Source organism: Urtica dioica, chromosome 6, assembly GCF_054948205.1.
Source record: "Urtica dioica subsp. dioica isolate 48M chromosome 6, U.dioica_male_clone48M_v1_H2, whole genome shotgun sequence".
NCBI classification, from domain to species: Eukaryota; Viridiplantae; Streptophyta; class Magnoliopsida; order Rosales; family Urticaceae; genus Urtica; species Urtica dioica.
In genome coordinates this window covers 43947305-43966599 of record NC_142761.1, presented here as the reverse complement: position 1 = coordinate 43966599, position 19295 = coordinate 43947305, and the positions used below count along the sequence as shown (strand labels likewise).

Here is a 19295-nt window from a genome sequence, read left to right as displayed (position 1 = left end):
ATATGAATGTAAGTTAGTAAAGAGGATACCGATGCAAAAATCTATAGCTCAAGAGGCTAGTACGAATGGAAAAAAAGGGGTCAAAGTGTAACTATCTGACACTACCACGCGCCACCGTTGCCAAAATGCCTATCTTAAATTTCCGGACTTCCAGGCTAATTACGTAAATCACATTTTTATTTGATACAAGATTTGGATATTCATACGGAATCGTTTCTTCGCCGACACCGACGACGAGTACGGCGTCTATGGGCGGTGCCGAGTTATTGTCCGCCGTCGCGTTCGGAAACTTGTAGCGGTGAGAGTGGTGGCCATAAGGGTTTGGGTATTGGTTAATTTTTTCGCATTGTTCACAAAAAATAAATACAACTTAGAAAAATTTTCCAAGTTAAAAAAAGTGAGTAAGAAACCAAACAGCTTTTTAATAACCGTTACAGCTGTACAAAACTCAGGCCAAAATTTAGCTTTTGGAAAACTACAAAAATTAGAAAACTATCTCACAAATCGACTAATGTTTGTTTGAAGCCTTATACAAGATATTACAGAGGAGCAGCAATGACCTGTTACTGGTTTAAACCATATCGTTATTGAGCCAAAACAAACATAAATAACGTTTATTTACGTAGGAATGCAAATAAACAATTCCTAATCGAGAAAAAAAACAATCGATACCTAATTTAGATCCAGCAAGTAGAAAAAGGAAACTTGTCTGAGAAATAAAAAAAAAATCTAATAACCGTAACAACTGTACAAAACCCGGGCCAAAATTTAGCAAACTAGGAAACCAAAAAATACAAAATAAATAGAAAACCCTCTGACCAAATGACTCATGTTTTGTTTGAAGCCTTGAACAAGATATCACAAATCAGCAAGGACGGCGACATATAGAGACAGTCTCTTGTTTACCCGACCTTATCTTTTTCTCCGTATTTCTTCTGCAAAAACTTTGAACCGAGCATTTGGGTTGAGAGAGCATATTCAGTCATTATGGAGCTCATTATTGTTTTGCTCGGCGGGGAGGTATTTTATACCTACCAAATCACCAACCCGGCCAATCACCTGAATCATATATCAACCCAAAAAACATCTCAAGGCACAAAAATACAGTATATATATATATATATATATATATATATATATATATATTTATATATAAAATAGCCAGTTTACCTCCAATGCTGTTAGTAGAACACTCAAAATGCCTATATATATAAATAGATTATATATAAAATAGCCAGTTTACCTCCAGTGCTGTTAGTAGATCTTCTCTCGAATGAGACGCTGAAATGCATATACGTGCCCGTGCCAATAGCAACGGGGTCGCTGGAAACGCCACCGTTACAACAGCGACCTGTACCCGAATCATTTAGTAAAAAGAATAAAAATAAAATAACAATATCATTTACTGAAAAGATTAACGGAATCCCATATAGCTGGACGATGGACTCACATTCTGCTTGAGGCACTCTCGTGAAAAGGCGGGTATTTTGGCCGGGTTGTAAAGCATAATCGGCATAACCTAAGAATCGTTATCTCCTAGAACCTCGAAACCCATTTTCTGTAGTTCTGACCTGAAGAAGTTACTGTTTTCCCTTATGCTTCTGAGCTTCTGAGCTCCTGGCGAAATTTAAAAAAAAAAAAAAAAAAACGTCACTTGGACACTTTTCGAACATATTGAAGATGTAGATGAGATTATAGGTCATTGCATATAAATAACTTCACAAACAAACATAACACTGAGTGATAGTAAGAAGAAGAGAGTCCAAACCTCTTTCTGTACCATCCTCTCCAAGAATGACTCTAATGGCGGATATTATTTGTTCCGCGGCCGGCGGTGATATCGAAGTTGCGTAAAGATGAGCAGGACAAGTGTACTTCAAGTATTGGATTAGCTCCTGCGTATAATCTAAATCAGTTTTTTTTTTCTTTTTTTTTTTTGCTTACGACGTGATTGAAAGAGTTATGATAAGAAGTCGGGACATTGAAAAACAAACCTTGGATCCTGCGATATAGCCACCGCACGAGCCGAACGATTTTGTGAAAGTCCCCATCATGATATCGACATCAGCGGGGTCCACACCTAAGAGCTCACAAACACCCCTTCCGCTCTTACCCACCGCCCCGATGCTGTGGGCCTCGTCCAAATATGTATAAAAAAAGGTAAATCATGAGCAACGATTCACACTTTATGGAATGATTTCAAGCTTTACTCTCTGGGCACATCTGAAGAGAGAATTGAGCTAGCGGAATAAAGTTTTTGGTGAAAAGGTTTTTGGGGGATGTCCCATTTCTTTAACCTTTTTGTGTGTGGGCTAGTTTGTATACCAGTTATTGAGGGTTCGTTTTTCGTCCCCTATGTTCCACAATTTTCATAACCTGGCCTATTGGCCTCTGTTGCTACAAAAGAATTCTTGTTTAAAAAAAGGAAAAAAAGAAAGAGCAAAGATCGCTTCGTAAAGCAGAGCCAAAACTCAGAAGCGAGATTGTTTGTGTTAGCAACATCTCTCGTTGTATCGGTCGAAAGATAGTTTTGTCATACTTTCAAGAGCACCGTTCTTTGTCCTAAAGGAATTTCCCCCTTGGCTCACAACTCTTTTACAATTAGCATATCTTATCTTGATCTCATTTTTACATAGTTCATTTTTTTACGTTTTCTCTTAAGTGATTCATCGTAGGAGACAAAAGATAAACGTGAGATAATAAAAAGAAGAAAAAAAACCTTGTATTTCTTGCAGACTGCTATGATCTCGGGAAGCTTACAAAGCTCGCCTTCCATGCTGTAGATTCCCTCAACGATGACCATGATCTTTTTCCACGGTCTGTGAGTTCTCGGCTGTCCATCCGCAATCTGCTCTCTCAAAACCTCCTCCAAATGAGACGGCGCTGTCAAAGACAAGGAACGATATGAGCAAATCAGAGCAAAACACTCAAAATATTGCTATATATATAGCTACTTATCATACAACTTACTGTTGTGTTGGAAGACGCGGATTGTAGCTCCAGACCCGCGTGCTCCGTTCACGATCGAGTTGTGGTTCAACGAGTCACTTATAATCAAAGAGCCCTGCAGAAAATCCATTGATGATGATAAGCCCGTCACTCATTCATAATTTCATTCATCGAATAACTAAACAAACAAACAAAAAGAAGAAAAAAAAATCAAACCTTTCGCATGAGAACGGGAAGAATAGCGGAATTGGTGACATATCCCATTCCAAATACAATGGCGGCTGGCTTTCCCACGTAATCAGCCACGCACTTCTCCAGCTCTTCGTGCAACCGAGTCGTCCCTGCAAAAATTAAAAAAAAAAAAAAAAAAAATTCACAAATCATTTATTCATCTACTCAATTGTGTTTTTTTTGTTTTTTTCTGCATAAATCTCTAACGAACAAAACTAAAAAAAAAAAAAAAAAAAAAAATCACAAATCATTCATTCATCTACTCAATTGTGTGTGTGTGTGTTTTTTTTCCTGCATACATCTATAAAGAAAAAAAAAATCACAAATCATTCATCCATCTACTCAATTTTGTTTTTTGTTTTTTTTTCTGCATAAATCTCTAACGAAAAAAACTAAAAATAAATTAAATAAAATCACAAATCATTCATTCATCAACTCAATTGTGTTTTTTTTCTGCATAAATCTATAATGAACAAAATTCACATATCATTCATTCATTCATCAACTCAACTCTGTAATTTTTCCACATAAATCTTAAAAAAAAAAAAAAAAGACGAACCGGCATCGACGCGGGAGCTGCAGGTGCTGGGAGAGTACGTGGCGAGGGATTGGAGTACACGCGGCGTGCAATACTCGTCCGCCGCGGCGAAGCCGAGATAGTTGTACGATCCCAAGTTCAAGCACCGACTCGAATTCTCGGTTCTCTGGAGCGTTTTGTTGTTGTCGTTCGACAATCGCTCAACGACGTCGAACCACGCGTCCGGAGCGCTGGAGATCGGACGGCCGAAACAGTCCTGGATTCGGAGGTACAGCCGCCGAATGTAGAAGTCTTCCAGCCCCAAGCATATCGGCGCGTATTCCTAAATGCACACACACACACACACACACATACAATGATACATATATACATATATACATATATATATAGAGAGAGATATCGTTGAGAATTGAGTGAGACCTGAACGCTTTTGGATTTGAACCAGTCAATGCGAACACGAAACTTCATCGAAGAAGGGCTCGGTTCAGCATAAGGGTGTCCTCGGAAAGAAAAATAGTAACTTTCGATCCACGAATATAACGAAGGTCGACAATTGGCTAAGGCTACACAAGAACGAGCCTACAGTCGGTACTAGTACTATATCTCGCAAGAGCAAAAGGGTTCTAGCGATTCCTGTACTGGAAAATAAACAGACGAGAAAGGGAGAGAGAGAAGAATCGGAGAAATTCGATGTACCTGAAACAATGGCACGAACAGAGAGTTTTGTAGGCGAGGCGTCGGTGAAGGACAAGAAACGCGACGGCTCTTTCTCTCCGACCGAAATACGTTGCAGCGATTTTGATTCCGACGAAAGATTTAGTTTTGACTCGAACCGAGACGAGGATGAAGAGAACAACACAGTGGCTGTGACGTCGAAAGCAAAAGAGAATAACACACAGCGTTCTTCAGATTGTACCTCTGTAGATGGCGATGAACGGTTGTGTGTATTTTCATGTTCAGATGGTCTCGATCGATACAATGAGAAATCAGTTGATGGTGTGTTTGAGACGAGAGGAGATTCGATCAAATCATCATCAGTAGCTACTGAGATAAGAAGCCACATCAGTTCAAACAAAGGCACAGACACAATCAAGTCGATGCCTGGTATTCACAACAGAAGAGCTCAGAGAGCCTTGTTTATGGACAACGGAAATCAAAAGGATATAATCAGACCCCAAATGGGATCACCAGAAAAAATAAAAAAATCAGGTAAACAAAGTTTTATCATCTTCAGCATATTTCATATCTATCTTTAGCATAACATTTTTCTCTCTTGTTCCAGCAGGAATTTATCATCTTTTGACGGAGAGACTGAGGATCGTGTGGGTCACCGCTCTATTAGCATTAGGATTTCGACAATTGGGATTCGAGCACGAGTTCTTTCATGGTTTGACCCTCTGAAACGGTTTCATGGTTTCACTTTATTACTATGTCAATAAATTCATAAGAGGCACGCATGCTCATTCAGGTTCAGAATTTTGTACAGGAATGTTATATTTAAGGAAATACAGAAATTCTTTTTAATCAAAACATGAATTTGATGATGCAGACATTACTAATTACAGTATCAAAATGAAATCAACATGTTCATGAATTTGTTCTTCCTTTTTTTTTATATATATAATCTGGAAACAACCTTCCACTGAAAAGAGTGAAAATCGACAAAAAGGAAAAGAAAATCTCAAATCATGTCTTTTTTTTGTTCTTTTTTATCTTTCTAACCTCTGTCGCCAAAAACAAGGGTGCTTTATCGCGGAGATACGTACTTGCAAGAGAATCTTCACGCGTATCATTGTCACGATATGTCCTCAAATCACTTGACATTCTCGTTATCTTTCTTCTTCTTGTTTTGTTTCAAACTTCAATTCCCGTATCTTAACAAGTTAGTTTCTTTCATGTGTGCAATTCAAGAAACTCGACCTCTTTCACAGGAAGACCCGCGGCCACGTTAAGCCGATTCAAAACCTCGAACGCTGCGAGGAAATCCGGGTTCGACGTATCTCCAGCGACGAATCGCCGGAATTTGTTACCGTCCACTTCGACTGAACTCCAACCGGGCGTTTTCTTGACCCCGGAGTCTCTCATGGCCTTCCTCAAGACCCCGGACTCGTCATAGCCTCCGAGCGAAGCGTAAGTGTTGGCCAAACGCATGTAATTCCCGCTATTCCACGGCTCCAACGCCAAAAGATGAGAGAAGAGACCCCCAAATTGCTGCGTTCGGTTCGAACGGCATCGATTCCGTGAGCTCGATCGCCTCATCCCCGACGGCTTTGAGCACGGATTTCGCATCTCTCACGCTACCCGATTTCGCGTACATGTCTATGAGCGCGTTTCCGATAGCGAGCTTCGAGGAAAAGAAGCCGCGTTTCACGATGTAACCGTGGACTCTCTTCCCCGACCCCAACGAGCCCAGCTGAGCACAAGCCGACACGACCGCGAGCATCGTGACCTCGTCGGGCTCGGCTCCGTCGGCCCACATTCTCTCGAAAACCCTCGCAGCCTCTCTCGGCCGCCTCGCCTGAACAAACCCGGAGACGAAAACAGTCCAAGAAACCAAATTTCTCTCAGGCATTTCATCGAATACCTTCTGAGCGGATTCGACATCGCCCGCCTTTGCGTACCCGGCAAGCATGACGTTCCAGAGCGCCACGTGGGTCTTCGACGTCGTTTCGTCGAACACGTTCCGTGCGTCGCGGAGGAACCCCAATATAGAGTAGGTTCTGACCAGAGCGGTCGCGACGTTGACGTCGGAGCTCAGTCCGGCGGCGATGGCGTGGCAGTGAATCTGGCGGCAAGCCCCGGCGGCGGAGAGCTCAGCCGCGGCTTTCAGAGCGAACGGGATCGAGTACGTGTCGGGTCGAGAGCCCGAGGCGAGGATTGTTTTGAAGATGGGTAAAGCCCGGGAAGGAGATAGGACTCGGATCATGGTGTTGAAGAGGTACGTGTTGGGTCGGTCGGCGTGAGAGAACACGGCGTCGGCGTAGAGCGTGTGGCCGAGAGAAGAGCACGAGTCGACGAGGCGAGAGAGGAAGATATTGTCGCCGTGAAGGCCTGTGGAGATCAGAACGCCGTGGAGTTGGTGAATGTGTCTCAGAGAAGTCCATTTTTGTCGGAGTAGTGATGAAATCACGTCCAAACTGATCATGCTTTCTCATCTCATTCTCATGTTAGTCACTTACTCTATTGGAGCCAGAAGTTACAAATCATGCATCAAAATAAAAAGGGAAAGTTACGAAAAATGTCGTTTTTAGGGTGTAATATTTTTAAAATAGCGTCTATTTTAAATCCTTTCAAAAATAGCGTTTTTTCAAATTTAAATAGATTCTAAACAATAAATAAAGTTAAATATAGCCCAAAATAATAAACAAATTAAAATACTGTAGATATTTAGAAAAATCAAGAAAAATGACCGGTTTTCAACTTAAAAAAAAACACTATTCTTTGCAATAAAAATTTTAAACACGCAATTCTTGCGATAAAGCATAAAAACATGATTTAAGCATTATGGTGGCATATAATGTCAAAATTTAGGGTTAAATTAATATTTCTCTCAATTTTATTTAGTTAAAAAAATAGTAATTAAACCTCTGAGATTTAATAAAACTTTGTTAGGCTCTTGAAGCTCGAAATACTCTTATGTATGTGAATTGGTTCATATCATATGTACTAGATAGTGTAGACCTTGTAGTTTTAGGCATGCATGTCGTAGTCGGACTGAACATATCTCACTGGTGATGGTGTGATATCTCGATACACATGATATAATGTGTTCGACAATTATCATGAGAAGAATAAAATGAAAATTATTGTTTGTATTGATAAAATAGGATACAAAGGGTGACACGACCTTTCGAGAGAACTAGTGCTCTTCAAGGGAAAATCAGAAGCGTGACTAATTGACAGAAATGACTTCCAAATCCCTCTTTGTCACTTTTATAGCCAATGACAAGTAGCTAATAAAACATCAAAGCTCTATATCTTGTGCAACGACACTTTTGCCTGGCTATTGGAAGGAAATGGAAATTCCATTTCCAATAAGCCACCTTCCATTGTTTATTGGAAATGGTATTTCCATTAGGCATTTTGCTGCCTTCCATTGCTTATTGGAAATGGAATTTCCGTTAAACTTAATGGAAATCCATATTTCCATTAACTTCCAATAAGGAATTAAAAAAAATAAAAACAATAACAACTATTATGTGAGTCAGCGACATAGGCCTCAATGCCTCATGAAAGCAACGATCTTATTTCTCTTTCCCCTCTGTTTCGGCATTAAATCCTTCCGACACCATCCACCACATCCTGCCATCCTGCCATTTCCGTCTGCCATTCGGAAGTCAGCTGCCACGTTCCGTACCACGCGGGAAGCGGCAGTTCCGATAGGTTGTCTTCACGTGCGGATTTCCGTCCTTCCGTGGGCTTCCGTACCGACAAGCCAGGATGGCTCCTAAACATGACTATTGCATCATGGAACAATACTATATCCTTTTTTTTCTGACTAGAATGCTATTTCATTTGCAATTTGGTCATAATCATCATTCGGATACAAAGTCTCAAAAACACGGATTACAGCTAAAACTTGCTGAAGTTTCATCGTGCGATCATTGGGCTGTATTGCAACTTTGGATTTAGATCATATTTCATAATATCTAGAAATTTTGATCATGTTTGTTAAGAATTGTTTGCTTATGATGAGTTAATGCTAAAAATAATAGGCAAGAAATGTAGCTTAGTGGTAAGCACCCTCTTTCCCAAGTAAGGATATAGGTTCGAGTCACAATGTACATAAAAAAGGGTTATTAAGTTATATAGCCACACGGTTATAGTGAATTGGGATATAGCCCACCTTTCGTTAATTTCTTGTAAATAGCCAAGTTAACTTATTAACAGATTAATAAAATACTTATTTAATCCAGTCAAACATGTAAAAAATGTAGTTAATAGGCTGCCACGTATGTAAGTTGGTTATTTACAAAGTATTTACCAAAGGTTGACTAATTTACAATTCCTATAGTTTAGGTGGCTTACATAGCCAACTATGTAAAAAAATGTAGTTAATAGGCTGCCACGTATGTAAGTTGGCTATTTACAAAGTATTTACCAAAAGTTGGCTAATTTACAATTCCTATAGTTTAGGTGGCTTACGTTATAAAAAAAAAGACAATTAATAATTAATTTGTGATAAGAGTTATAAGCCCTAATTAGGTATACTCACGTTAATAGGCCAATAATTTTGTTTTAACAAAAAGACATCCTTATTTAAGATCCAGCAAGTTGAAACAGAAAATTGTGAAATGATGACAAAATCTTAGACCATGTTTGTTTATTAACTTGAAAACTGTTTTTTACTTTTCTAACTAAAATAGTTTTATAAAAAAACCGAATCCACTATTTGTTTGATGATTCTCATAATACAACTTAAAAAGTTTTCAAACTGTTTTTTGTTTTAATGAAGAAAATCAGAAAACAGTTTTTAGGTGTTTTTCAATTTTTTCACTCAACTTTTTTAACATTTTTTATATTTTTTTTAATATCTCCTCTTGACATCTCCTTCTCTCCTATTAACATCATTTCATTTTCCTCACTTTTGATTATCGAATTTGTTTTCGTTCCTTGAAAAACTTAAGTTTTACAATTATGACAAACTTTAAACAATTGGAACTCCACTTTACATATTGTTAATTGGTCGTGATCCTCTCGTCGAGCACATAAGTTTTCACTATTTTTAGTCAACATTAGTTATTATCAAAATTTGATATTTGTTGTATTGACTACAAAGACAAACGGTGATTTCCGATGAACTTGTGAACAATCATTATAACTAAAGGTACGACCATTATATTCACAACAAAGACTTTTAATTAGTATATATCTCGACGCCTAATTCGTATGTGAATTATTACACTACAATTACAAAAAACTGAAATCCTTACCAAACAGTTATTTGAAAACAACTGCAAATTAAAAATTTCAGACTACAACTATATGAAAACAAAAACAAAAAACAGAAAACAAAAACAGTAAGAGTGAACTACCAAAAAGACTATTAACAGTTAAAGCAACTTTACTTTCATAAACAACCTCTTCAAGTTAGTGATTAGGCTGTTTAGATGCTACATATTATTATTAAAAAAAAATGCTTCTTTGGAAAGGAAAAAATGCTATAAAATCAATAATTAGGGACTAAAATGAAAAAAAAGGTGAGAAAATAACTGAATCTTAAAAATGTGAGATTATTTGCGCCAAAAATCTATAGAATAAGAAATGGTATACTTGTCCACTTGAGATGGTCTAGTTTTTAAATTCTATGTTCGTGCTATTTTTCATTTGAAAATTGGGACCTATCTTTGTATGCCAATATTGATGAGTCTCATGCTAAATATTTAGTGTAAATATCATATATCTGAATTTTTAGATTGATAGCAAAGGATGGTATATTGGAGTGTGGGTTTTAAGTGTAAGCTAAAAGCTTCTTTTTTTTTTACATTAGAGACGTTCTAACATTGATTTATCTCAATTGCCCCATGTTCGCAAAGTTGACTTTCTGTTTCCACGAAATCTCGAAGTGGTTTTGCTATCAATGCGAGGAATCTTCAGTGACATTGAAGCTACATCCGGGGTGGTATAGCCCTGATTTCATAGGCTTTTTTTAAGAATATATAAAGCTACAATTATTATCTACAAGTATCTAATTAGTTTTATTTTGAAAGATGAGCTATTATTTTTTGGATAAATTACATAAATACCCCTTGAACTTTTAACCATTTACTTTTATTTTTCTTTTATTGCGTTGACATTACAAGCAATGACGATCTAATTAGCTTCGAAGTTGCATTCTCAGAACTCGAAACACGCTTCCGAAAAGAAAATACGAAGTCATACAGTAATAGTATGAAGGACATCATCGTTACTTTATCATTTGTTATTTCACGAAAGATAATTTTGGGCCCAGTCTTTGGATCCGTCAATAGTAAAAAGAAAATAAAAATAAAAAAATCCTAAAACTCGACGACCCATCAAACAACCCAAAACAACAAAGTTGAAGAAACCGTGTGATATCAATATATATATATATATATATTTTTTTAGGAAATGTGATATCAATAATTCAAAAGCGAAATTTCTCCCTCTTTTCTTGTGCATAGAAAAAAAGCCAATATTGCTTTGTGCTTCCTTTATATATTAAAAAACTAGTCACATGCAAAGTCACACTTTTGTTCTTTTTTTCTTATTCTTCTACTTTCCTTTTACTATCCTCACACAAAATCTAATCTGCGCTTCAGGGAGCGATCGAGATATCGCCGATCTTGATAATCGTCTTCTCACAGATTCTCGGAGGTGTCTGGATGAGCTCAACCATATAGCACATTGCAAGAAGACCTACGAAGTGGACCCCACAAACATACGGAATCTAGATCTGGGAAGCCACAAAGCTGCGTTTTCAAGACATCAAAGGCGCAGATCGAGAATCTCTGGAAATCACTGCGAATTAATACGGCTGGGATTTAGGGTCGAGGTAAATTGTTTTACCTTGACATATTAATCGCTGCGAATTTGTTTAAGGGAGTAACTGCTTTTTATTACAAGAAAGTAAAACACTATAAAAGTTAAAAAAAAAAAAAAAACAAAAGTAGAGGAGCGCACCTATTAATTTTATTGTTATATGTTCACATTATAAACTAATTACCTTCCATTTAGTTTGCATAAACTAACTTTACATAAAGTCACGATCTAATAAGCTTTCCTTTACATTTCTGATAGAAAACTCTTGATATCAGTTGATATTTTATAGTTATCAGACAAAACTAGCCACGCACAGAGTCGTCACAGTCTAATCTCCGTATTCTTTCTTCTTCTTCATTCCTTTACTATCCTCACATAAAATCTCATCTGCGATTCAGGGAGCGATCGAGTTATCACAGATTCTCGGTGGGAAGCTACAAAGCTGCATTTTTTAAGAACGCAAAAGGCGCTTCAGAAACGACTGAGAGCTCATCCGCCTGGGATTCAGGGGCCAGGTAAATTGTTACTAACTAATCACTGAGAATTTGTTTTTGCTGAATTAAGTCGAAATTTTTAGACATATTTTCAACTGTAATCTGTGAGAGTATGAAAAATAACAAGACCAAGGGAGCAACTGCTTTTTTATTACAAGAAAGTAAAACAGTACAAAAAGTAAATTAACAAAAGTAGAGAAGCGCACCTAGTAATTTATTATTGTAGGAGTAAACTATAAAAGTTTGATGATTCATGAACAGACTGGAATCCAAAAAAATTCATATTGAATTAAAATGACATTACAAGCAAGGGCGTCCAGTGTGTTGTTCCCCTGGCGTGGAATTCTCTCGAACCTTGTTGAACACAAATTAGAGCTAATATATATATATATATATATATACGTATATAAATGTATTATTTATGGTTTATTATACACAAATTAGCTATTTTAACGTACACTTTTATATTGGGGTTTTTTTTTTCCGTATATTTTATATATTTTTTTAAAAATAAAATCCAACATCCAGATCCAGGTAATCCAAATCATATATACAGTTATATAATCTTAATAGGTTTGAGTAAAACATAATCACACCATGATAATCCAAAATTATTTACTTTTGTTTTGTGTTTCTATGGTAAATTACCGTATACTGTGTTTGGTCTTACCTTCATTTTACTTTGAATAAACTAGCCTCACACAAATTCACTATCCAAGCTTTCCATATTTCAGATAAGACCCTTTGATATTTTTGGAGGTTGATCACTTATGGCTTCTTCTTCGAGTACCTCTGTCGAAAGATACGACGTATTCATCAGCTTTCGAGGCACGGACACACGCTGGGGCTTTATTAGCTTTCTTTGCGACGCTTTGCGCGATAAAGGAATAAAGACCTTCATAGACGAGGATGGCCTCAAGAAAGGAGACGAGATCTCGCCTATGCTTCTAGAAGCGATCAAGGCATCGGCGATCTCGATTGTCGTCTTCTCAGAGAACTATGCCCAATCTCGGTGGTGTCTGGATGAGCTCAACCATATTGTCCGTTGCATGAAAGAAGATAAACAGCGTGTTATACCCGTGTTCTACAAGGTGGAGCCCAGGAATATACGCCACCAAAAGAGAAGCTTCGAAGTTGCATTCTCAGAACTCGAAACACGATTCGGACACGACTCGGAAAAGTTGAAGATGTGGCGGGAATCTCTGAGAACCACTGCGGATTTATCCGGATTTAATTCGGCAGACGCGAGGTAAATTACTCGTATTTGATATCCTTGATAAATGGTTTTAGTTGTCATAAACCTTAAGTACAGCTTTTAAATGATTATCTGGTATATTATACATATAAGTTTCTTAAAATAAAATTTATTGACTACAATTTATTTACATTTATCAGGTCTGAATCCGAGTTGATAAAAGAAATTGTGAGGTCTGTCATTGAAGAGTTAAAAATGATACCTTCCACTTCTAGTGATGATAAGAATGGTCTTGTTGGAATTGAAAGCATTTTGCAGAAGATTGAGCCATCTTTATGTATCGACTCGACGAACAAGGACACTCGTGTCATTGGCATTTGGGGAATGGGCGGCATCGGAAAGACAACAATCGCCCGTGTCCTGTTCAACAAATTCTATAATCGATTCTCCGGTTTCTATTTCCTTGAAAACGTCAGAGAGGAAGTTACGAAGCACCAATCCTCGGACCTGCAAAAGAGAGTTTTCTCGGAACTGTTGAAAGAGGAGAACCTGACACACGTCACATATCGCGAAAAAGATAGACTCCGCCGAAGGAATGTTCTTTTAGTCCTTGACGATGTCGATAACGTAAAGCAATTGGACCTTCTGGCCATAGATCGTGAATGCTTCGGTCCAGGTAGCAGAATAGTTGTGACAGGCAGAGATTCACAAGTACTCAAGGTTGTCAAAGCCGACGAAATACACAAAATTGAGGACCTGAGTTTTTGGGATGCTCGTCGGCTCTTTCTCTCGAAAGCTTTTGGTAAAGAAAGAGATGAATCTCCGGCCAAGAGATACATGGAGTTGGCTGAGACAATTGTCAAGAAATACGCCAAAGGCAATCCGTTGGCTCTCACGGTTTTGGGTCGGCACTTGTATTCAAGGAGCATCGAAGAATGGGAAAGCGAAATGAAGTTACTCGACTCAACTCCAAACCATGAAGTCCAAGACATACTGAAAGTGAGCTACGACGGACTGAGCCAGAACAACAAGGACATGTTTCTCGATATTGCCTGCTTCCTTAAAGGCAAATACATGGATGAGATCAAGAGAAGACTCGGGTACAGATATTCCGGAGTTGTTGCGGGAATCAGTGTTCTCGTTGACAAGGCTCTCATAACTGGGGGTAAATATGAAGCTATACGGATGCATGATTTGATCCAAGAAATGGGCCAAGAAATTGTTCGTCGAGAATCAAAGGATCCGGGAGAGCGCAGTAGATTGTGGTCTACATTAGATACTTGCTGTGTCTTGGAAGAGAATCGAGTAAGTCATGTTTATGAATATCAAGATCCTTTAAAACTTAATTGCAGTCACACTTTATTATCATTTGTATAATAATCATAATGTGGTCATTTTTTTGTATGAACTGTGATTAGGGGACACAAAAAATTGAAGGAATTTTCTTGAAGGATATGCCACAATCTGACATAAGCCCTCTAGTCTTTAAAGAAATGCGCAATCTGTGGTTTCTCTATATTGATTGGTCTTCGTACAACGGCAAAATTTTATTCCCTGAATATCTTGATTTCCTTCCCGCTACACTGAGATATTTCCGATGGACGGGTTGCCCCTTGAAATGCTTGCCAGAGAGTTTTAATCCGAAGAATCTTCGTGAGGTGTGCATTGAAAGTGACAAACTTGAACGGGTTTGGAGCCTGGAATACAAGGTATTGTTTTCCGGTATTTTTTTAACACAATGGTTCATATTTTCTAGCGTTCAAATTATTGCAATTTGACCCTTAAACCTTTTTTTTATCTAGCGTTCACCTCCTTGAACTTCCATTCATATTTTCAATAAAAAGGGCACATTCCGAATGCTTAATAAATTTGTAATCCATTTTTTTAGAAATTATCTATTTATTCAACATAAAACGCTAAATAGCTGTTAAATAATTAACTTATTTTATTTTTTGTATAAAATAGTTTGTTATATCACTACAGTACGCTAGAGAAGTTTGATATCGGTTCGAATCACAATTTTTTAAAACTTCAAGGTCTGATATCACTAGCTCAAGGTACTAAGAAGCGTATTTGTTATTTTCAATCACTTATACTGTCTGACTCACATAAATCACGGTTCACTTTTTCATATAGGATTTGCAAAAGTTGGAAGTCTTGATTCTCAATGGTTGCAACAATCTAAGTCAACTCCGGGACCTCTCTCACGCCTCAAACCTCAAGCACTTGAATCTTGCTAATTGCAGCAACCTGAGTCAACTCTCGGATCTCTCTTGCAACTCAAATCTCGAGGAGTTGAATCTCACTAATTGCAGCAGCCTGAGTCAACTTCCTGACCTCTCTTGCAACTCAAATCTCAAGCACTTGAATCTCACTAATTGCAGCAGCCTGAGTCAACTTCCTGACCTCTCTTGCAACTCAAATCTCTTGGTGTTGATTCTCACTAATTGCAGCAGCCTGAGTCAACTTCCTGACCTCTCTTGCAACTCAAATCTCAAGCACTTGAATCTCACTAATTGCAGCAGCCTGAGTCAACTTCCTGACCTCTCTTGCAACTCAAATCTCTTGGTGTTGATTCTCACTAATTGCAACAGCCTGAGTCAACTTCCTGACCTCTCTTGCAACTCAAATCTCAAGCACTTGAATCTCACTAATTGCAGCAGCCTGAGTCAACTTCCTGACCTCTCTTGCAACTCAAATCTCTTGGTGTCGATTATCAGTAATTGCAGCAGCCTGAGTCAACTTCCTGACCTCTCTTGCAACTCAAATCTCAAGCACTTGAATCTCACTAATTGCAGCAGCCTGAGTCAACTTCCTGACCTCTCTTGCAACTCAAATCTCTTGGTGTTGATTCTCACTAATTGCAGCAGCCTGAGTCAACTTCCTGACCTCTCTTGCAACTCAAATCTCAAGCACTTGAATCTCACTAATTGCAGCAGCCTAAGTCAACTTCCTGACCTCTCTTGCAACTCAAATCTCTTGGTGTTGATTCTCACTAATTGCAATAGCCTGAGTCAACTTCCTGACCTCTCTTGCAACTCAAATCTCAAGCACTTGAATCTCACTAATTGCAGCAGCCTGAGTTATCTTCCTGACCTCTCTTGCAACTCAAATCTCTTGGTGTTGATTCTCACTAATTGCAGCAGCCTGAGTCAACTTCTTGACCTCTCTTGCAACTCAAATCTCAAGCACTTGAATCTCACTAATTGCAGCAGCCTGAGTCAACTTCCCGACCTCTCTTGCAACTCAAATCTCTTGGTGTTGATTCTCACTAATTGCAGCAGCCTGAGTCAACTTCCTGACCTCTCTTGCAACTCAAATCTCAAGTACTTGAATCTCACTAATTGCAGCAGCCTGAGTCAACTACCGGATCTCTCTCGCAACTCAAATCTCGAGGAGTTGAATCTCACTAATTGCAGCAGCCTGAGTCAACTTCCTGACCTCTCTCGCAACTCAAATCTCACGTACTTGACTCTCACTAATTGCAGCAGCCTGAGTCAACTTCCTGACCTCTCTCGCAACTCAAATCTCGAGCACTTGTATCTCACTAATTGCAGCAACCTGAGTCAACTTCCTGACCTCTCTTGCAACTCAAAACTCGAGGAGTTGGATCTCACTAATTGCAGCAGCCTGAGTCAACTTCCTGACCTCTCTTGCAACTCAAATCTCTGGGACTTGAATATCACTAATTGCAGCAGCCTGAGTCAACTTCCTGACCTCTCTTGCAACTCAAAACTCGAGGGGTTGGATCTCACTAATTGCAGCAGCCTGAGTCAACTTCCTGACCTCTCTCGCAACCCAAATGTCTGGGAATTGAATCTCACTAATTGCAGCAGCCTGAGTCAACTTCCTGACCTCTCTCGCAACTCAAATCTCTAGCACTTGAATCTCACTAATTGCAGCAGCCTGAGTCAACTTCCTGACCTCTCTCGCAACTCAAAACTCTGGAAGTTGAATCTCACTAATTGCAGCAACCTGAGTCAACTTCCTGACCTCTCTCGCAACTCAATTCTGAGGAACTTGAATCTCACTAATTGCAGCAACCTGAATCAACTACCGGATCTCTCTCGCAACTCAATTCTGTGGCACTTGAATCTCACTAATTGCAGCAGCCTGAGTCAACTTCCTGACCTCTCTCGCAACTCAAATCTCTGTGAATTGAATCTCACTAATTGCAGCAGCCTGAGTCAACTTCCTGACCTCTCTCGCAACTCAAATCTCCGGGCGTTGGAACTCCCTAATTGCAGCAGCCTGAGTCAACTTCCTGACCTCTCTCGCAACTCAAATCTCAGGGTGTTGGTTCTCGCTAATTGCAGCAGCCTGAGTCAACTTCCTGACCTCTCTCGCAACTCAAACCTCAGGATGTTGGATCTCGCTAATTGCAGCAGCTTGAGTCAACTTCCTGACCTCTCTTACAACTCAAATATCTGGTACTTGGATCTCACTAATTGCAGCAACCTGAGTCAACTACCGGATCTCTCTCGCAACTCAAATCTCAAGGAGTTGAATCTTACTAATTGCAGCAGCCTGAGTCAACTTCCTGATCTCTCTTGCAACTCAAATCTCAAGCACTTGACTCACTAATTGCAGCAGCCTGAGTCAACTTCCTGACCTCTCTTGCAACTCAAATCTCTGGGACTTGAATCTCACTAATTGCAGCAACCTGAGTCGACTACCGGATCTCTCTCGCAACTCAAATCTCGAGCACTTGAATCTCACTAATTGCAGCAGCTTAAGTCAACTTCCTGACTTCAAATCTCAAGGTATTTCTATTAATATTAATGTCTACAATTTCTGTTAATCATATAAATGTCATGTCTTTCTGTTTGCTAGATCTGAAAAAATCTTAGCATATAATATACACCGCCATTTTCAATAAATTTGCTAACACTACGAGCTGCGAAGGTCTCAAAGAGACAATTATTTTGATACAAATGAAGATATAGTTCTAATACGTGGTATATTTCTTTTTATTAACGGCGGGAAAAAATACAATTTAAAAAAAGTGGACTTTAATATAATTTTTCAACATGTGAATATTTTCATTTTTTATATGGTAATCATAGTATATCTCTAATTTTGTGAACAGACACGTTTCGGTCCTTTAAGGCTTAGAGTCACTTACTATTCTAGTCTCTAATTAAACATTCATTGTCTGTATGTCACCATATGAAGTAACAGATTAAGCCCCTTGATGCTTATGCGATTGTTGATCCTTTGCATGGAGGCAAACTTTTGTTCCCTTGAGCTCTTGATGCTGAGGTATTTCCAGTGGAATTATTGGACTTGAAATCCTTGACAAACATGTAATCCGAAGAAGCTCTGCGAACTAGCCATATGTGGTAGAAAACTTTAATGAATTTGGAACAGAACATACGAGGTAGTATTTTTAGCCTTTTTATAGCTGAACGGATGGCCCGTGAACTTCACTTTGACTCAGTTTTTATTTATTTTTCGTTTAGTGTTCAGCTCCTTCAATTCTCAAAGTATCAACCAATATGGTATGGCTACCTATAAATTTCAGAAAACATGTTGTCAACCCCTTGATAAAATGGCTAGGAAAAGATGGGATAAAGTCTTCTGAAGATAAGTGGCGGGATGGGATTTTGGAGATTCGAGGATATGAATGTGGTTCTTATGGCTGCTCAGACAGAAATATTTCCAACTCTTGTTATGTGATTGGGAGTGGTAACAAGGTTGGGGTTTTCACTGATTTCAAAGACCGGCTCGTTCCTAGTCTTGATCTGAATGCAGGGGAAGGCTTCAAGGTGACCGATATTATGGTTTATGGAGATCGGGAATGGTAAGCTCCGTGACTGTTGACTTTATATTATGTTAGCGCGATAAGTTCTTGATTTGGAAAATCGTGTCAGATTGCTCGGCGACTTCCTGGAAATTGTGTGTGGTTCAGTGAGGCATTTGGTTATGGAGGCTGAGATGAAAGGGCTTCATTTGGAGCTGATTCTTGCAAAATTTCACAATACTAAGAGAGTTATTGTCAAAGGAGACAATCAGGCTATCATGGATGGCTTTATGAACAACAAACCGAGTCGAGATTGGAGTAGCTTTGCTCTCCTTTTTACTTTAATTTTAAGTTGGTTAGTTGATTGTTTCGAGTCTTGTAATTTTCAAATGGACAGTGAGGAAGTCACTTTTCGTAGCTCATTCGCTTTTTAAATGGGTCGTGAAATTACGACTTTCCGATTTTGTATCCTTACCTGACAACCAGAGTTTTAATATGAGGTACTGGGCTACTCTTTCCTCTCCGTCGCACCTATTTGGGGATGGGGATGTTTTAATGAGGCCTTGTTTTCTTTAAAAAAAAAAATCGACAATCCAATATTAACATACGTTCATATTTTCAACAAAATTTTTTGCATTCTTG

At 38.7% G+C, this 19295-nt stretch overlaps 2 protein-coding genes and 2 pseudogenes across 5 annotated transcripts; 2 read left to right on the top strand and 2 right to left on the bottom strand.

Annotated features, from left to right (window-relative positions):
* Positions 1–547: 547 nt before the first annotated feature.
* On the bottom strand, positions 548–4271 carry LOC149394469 (long chain base biosynthesis protein 2a-like; annotated as a pseudogene). The gene is made up of 10 exons (XR_016299762.1): positions 4139–4271; positions 3740–4040; positions 3166–3290; positions 2971–3064; positions 2719–2883; positions 1995–2155; positions 1769–1895; positions 1451–1617; positions 1244–1351; positions 548–1059 (listed from the first exon to the last, which is right to left on the bottom strand). The product of XR_016299762.1 is annotated as a long chain base biosynthesis protein 2a-like (transcript).
* Positions 4272–4422: 151 nt separating this feature from the next.
* Positions 4423–5269, top strand: LOC149394468 (uncharacterized). Of its 2 annotated transcripts, none has more exons than XM_089617203.1 (2): positions 4423–4927; positions 5001–5269. In XM_089617203.1, exons 1-2 carry the CDS (start codon positions 4423–4425, stop codon positions 5117–5119), a joined length of 624 nt encoding a protein of 207 aa, XP_089473329.1. In that variant the 3' UTR covers positions 5120–5269. The 2 variants fall into 2 exon arrangements, with proteins under 2 accessions (XP_089473329.1, XP_089473330.1); XM_089617204.1 differs by having other exon boundaries at positions 5004–5265.
* A 25-nt stretch (positions 5270–5294) lies between these two features.
* Positions 5295–6937, bottom strand: LOC149394467 (pentatricopeptide repeat-containing protein At5g56310 pseudogene; annotated as a pseudogene).
* Positions 6938–10773: 3836 nt separating this feature from the next.
* LOC149394466 (putative disease resistance protein At4g11170) lies at positions 10774–19209 on the top strand. 2 transcript variants are annotated; one of them, XM_089617180.1, is made up of 9 exons: positions 10774–11234; positions 11620–11736; positions 12450–12964; positions 13111–14215; positions 14329–14619; positions 15047–17673; positions 18092–18290; positions 18373–18713; positions 18784–19209. In XM_089617180.1, exons 3-6 carry the CDS (start codon positions 12486–12488, stop codon positions 16787–16789), a joined length of 3618 nt encoding a protein of 1205 aa, XP_089473306.1. In that variant the 5' UTR covers positions 10774–11234; positions 11620–11736; positions 12450–12485; the 3' UTR covers positions 16790–17673; positions 18092–18290; positions 18373–18713; positions 18784–19209. The 2 variants fall into 2 exon arrangements, with proteins under 2 accessions (XP_089473306.1, XP_089473307.1); XM_089617181.1 differs by having other exon boundaries at positions 12435–12964.
* Positions 19210–19295: the final 86 nt, after the last annotated feature.